This window comes from Dendroctonus ponderosae, unplaced genomic scaffold (assembly GCF_020466585.1).
Source record: "Dendroctonus ponderosae isolate FM_Combo_2020 unplaced genomic scaffold, Dpon_F_20191213v2 Dpon_F_20191213_1, whole genome shotgun sequence".
NCBI classification, from domain to species: Eukaryota; Metazoa; Arthropoda; class Insecta; order Coleoptera; family Curculionidae; genus Dendroctonus; species Dendroctonus ponderosae.
The window spans coordinates 681192-684607 of record NW_026017110.1 but is presented as its reverse complement, the minus strand read 5'-3'; the positions used below and the strand labels follow the sequence as shown (position 1 = coordinate 684607).

The window sequence follows — 3416 nt, the reverse complement described above, 5'->3', positions numbered from 1 at the left end:
TGCTAAAGACCAAAACACGAACATTTAATTCTTTGTCTGTAAGCGCCAGCAGATTTCTGTACCACATTTAATAACGCTTCGCTGGTCAATTCGATGCAATAGTGAAATATTTCGCAGTTTTCCATTAATTTCTTAAATTGAATACGCCGACATTTCGATCGGAATGTTTTAATATTTGGCTATTGGATTGCATTTACACTTAAACACTATTTCCCGGTCGGAATTGTTCTTGCTATTGAGGGCTGATTGTAGTTATTCCGGGTTGGCAAGACAATATCGATTCTTCCGAAACCACCTGCATTGCCGAACAACGTAAATAATCGTCTGCTTTATGTGTTTCGTTGGTGTTAAATTGCAAAAAACTAGCGGAAAAACATGGAATTGCAATTATCGCGAGTGGATTATACAGTGGCAGGAGTCACCAATAAAAACTGCATGAGATTATTGCCCCCTTCCACCAGTAAAGAGCCCCAAAAAGTAACTAACATCTGCTTCATTGTATTTACCATTGATTAGTGGAAAGATATAGAAGGTATTTTCCTCATTAATAGGTTGCAATCGCGGATAGCGAAGGAATCCTGCAGCTATTTTCGGTTAGAAGAGACGACATTCAAATACATTTTAAAACTCTGCCTGGTCCGCCAATTACATCGCTCAAAGTGGCTGGAGCTTCAGGTAATTGAACAAATATTAAAAAATTGTTTTAACATTAAACTGCAAATGATCATGACTAGATGAAAATTTCCATAGGGGCGTTCAAGTGAAATAGAGAGTTTCGCTGTTTTTCTACTCGCTAAAGCAATTATAACAATTATTCCTTATTTCCGGTAAACTAATAAAAGAGTCCTCGTTACCTGCGCTTTTGAATATGCATAAAATATAGCAATATCTGAATTTGCAATTTTCCAGGAACGGCAAACGATAAAATATTCATAGCAGCGGGGAACGAAGTTAAAGGATACACGAAGAAAGGAAAACTGTTCCTGGTATTTGACTCTGGAATGACGGAAACTATCAATTCCATGTAAGCAGCTTGCATAATGTAGCTCTTAGATCAATAGAGAGAGATACCTTGGTTTGCCGATACAACCCGTCCAGAAAATATCGCAAAAAAATGATCGATTAATTTTTAAATATAAAATTATTTTTTGGCGAAATTAAAATAAAAAATCTACTTAACGTCGATATGCTAACTTTTTTATGCTTTGAACAATAAAATGTAATTGAAAATTGGTAAAAAATCGAAAATATTTTAAGCGGTGAAGGTATCAAGCTGGAACGCAGCAGCGCGCAGGCGACTTGCATTTCTCTAGACTGCTATGCGTGCGAGCGAGATATCCGATGCCACCTACGTTCCCGACTGGTAAAATGAGTTTCATTCAATTTTACATACAGGGTGATTTATTAGTGCGAGAGAGTCCATTATTTCCGTTGGTGTTGAACTTTCGCAAAATACTTTCATATAGAAGTTGTTGACGCACAAAGTGCGCACATTTTAAAAATATCTTATGATACAGAGTGTCTCGGAAAAGCGAGGCTAGATTAAAGTGTATTGTTCTAAATAGAACTACCCATTTTTCATCAGCTCATGGAATGCAGCTTGAAACGCTGCATATGCACCGTAAATTTTCTCTTCTTACTTGCGACCTTGGCAGATTATCGCTGTTTTAGCAAAATTTTGCTTAGAAACATGATATCTAAAAATTAATTGTAGAAGCAAAAAAAAGCAGTCAGATGCAAAAAAATACGTCTCGATAATAAAACGTCGTAAATAAACGTCCAAATATTAATACGTTGTACAGGGTGTTCACAATGTGAACTTCAAACTAAAACTTTTTAACGCAATATAACTTTTGTTTTTCAAATGGAAGTACCTGTATACTAATACGTCATTAGATAGCAACTTACAATTCCATTTGAAAAACAAAAGTTATATTGCGTTAAAAAGTTTTAGGTTGAAGTCCACATTGTTAACCCTGTATAATGTATTGATATTTTGGTTCAATAGAATTCTTAACGGATGATTGGGAAGACGTATTTTTTTGTATCTACAATGAATTTTTAGATATAATGTTCATAAAATTTTGAACTTGTTTAACGCATTAAAATTTTAATATTCTCGTTAGTCTAATAATTTATAAATGGATCGGGAATAGGTAAAATTTAAATTAATTTCCTTTTGAATGTACAATATCTTTTTTATTTGCAACATTTAACATTCTTTAACGAGATGTTGTTCATTTTGCTCTTCTTGGGTTTAGTTGGGTTGGGTTGGGTCTTCTGTTTAAAATAGACGGGAGAAAAACGAGGAAGAGCTATAGAGACAGAATACACTTTATATGTATACAGATAGAGACAGAATACACTTTACACTTATATGTATACATAATGTAATGTATCATATAAGATGTTTTTTGAATATGCGCACATTGTGCGTCAACAACTTTAATATGAAACGAAGGAAATGATGAACTCTATAGCACTAAAAAACCACCCTGTATATGCGGTGTTTAACTAAGTAGATGCGTAAAATCTCTAGGGGGATGAACGTTGAGTTAAATCACCACAAAATGCCACAAAAGTGCAGTTAAAAACTGTTATTGTGCCTAAATTTTAAAAAGTTTTCTCCAAATTTCAGGTTTGTTTTGGGCAATGAACTGTTCTTGTGTGGCCGGCACGTTTACAACCACTATAGAGATTGCAAAGACGTCGGCTCTTACCTATGCGGAGACACTATAGTGGACGTAATCGCGTTTTACATGACAAAGGTAAGTTCGCATCCGAGCGAATTTTCAAAACGTCTCTAACCAGCCGCACCACACGTGCATATTAGCAAGTTTTCCAGTAAAATGCCTCCTAAAGATGTGAACTTTCAGACCCGAAGATTGACATCCTTAATTGCCTGCGAAGGGCGTATGATTAGGGTGTTGGAACATGCAAGAGTAACTCTGAGTATGGAAGTTGAAAGTTCGCCAACGGTGCTGCATATTTACGAAGACGACGATTCGCGAACGGTTTTGTTTGGAACTGTCGATGGAAAAGTGGGAATTCTGGATGTGGAAAGGTATTAAAATGGAAACTTTACGGGGCGTTTGGGCTTGTAAAACCAGTGAATTTGAACCGTACTTGCAGCCTCGGCGGTTTCCAACGTTGGCTAATTTTGAACGACAAGAATCTTTGCCCGATTTTGTGCATCCACAGCTACAATATGGCAGGAAATGGTGACAAAAACCTGATCCTTGGCAGGCAAGACGGCAACATTGAAATCTACTATGTGAACGTTCACGACGAAATGGACGCTTCTCACATCATTTTCCTGGAGGTAATTCACAGTGCAAAGCGAATGGTCAGTTTGATGAATGTTTTTTTAGAATTCTACATACTTTCCTGACTGTGTTTCAATTCCAAATCGAAAT

At 36.3% G+C, this 3416-nt stretch overlaps 1 protein-coding gene across 1 annotated transcript; it reads left to right on the top strand.

Moving 5' to 3' along the window:
- Positions 1 to 214: 214 nt before the first annotated feature.
- Positions 215 to 3322, top strand: LOC125505880 (Bardet-Biedl syndrome 7 protein homolog; the record flags this gene model as incomplete). Its single annotated transcript, XM_048670734.1, is given in 6 exon segments — positions 215 to 477; positions 552 to 675; positions 910 to 1024; positions 2639 to 2768; positions 2877 to 3064; positions 3133 to 3322. Coding segments are annotated over 6 exon segments (849 nt in total), but the record flags the coding sequence as incomplete, so codon positions are not given.
- Between the last annotated feature and the right edge of the window lie 94 nt (positions 3323 to 3416).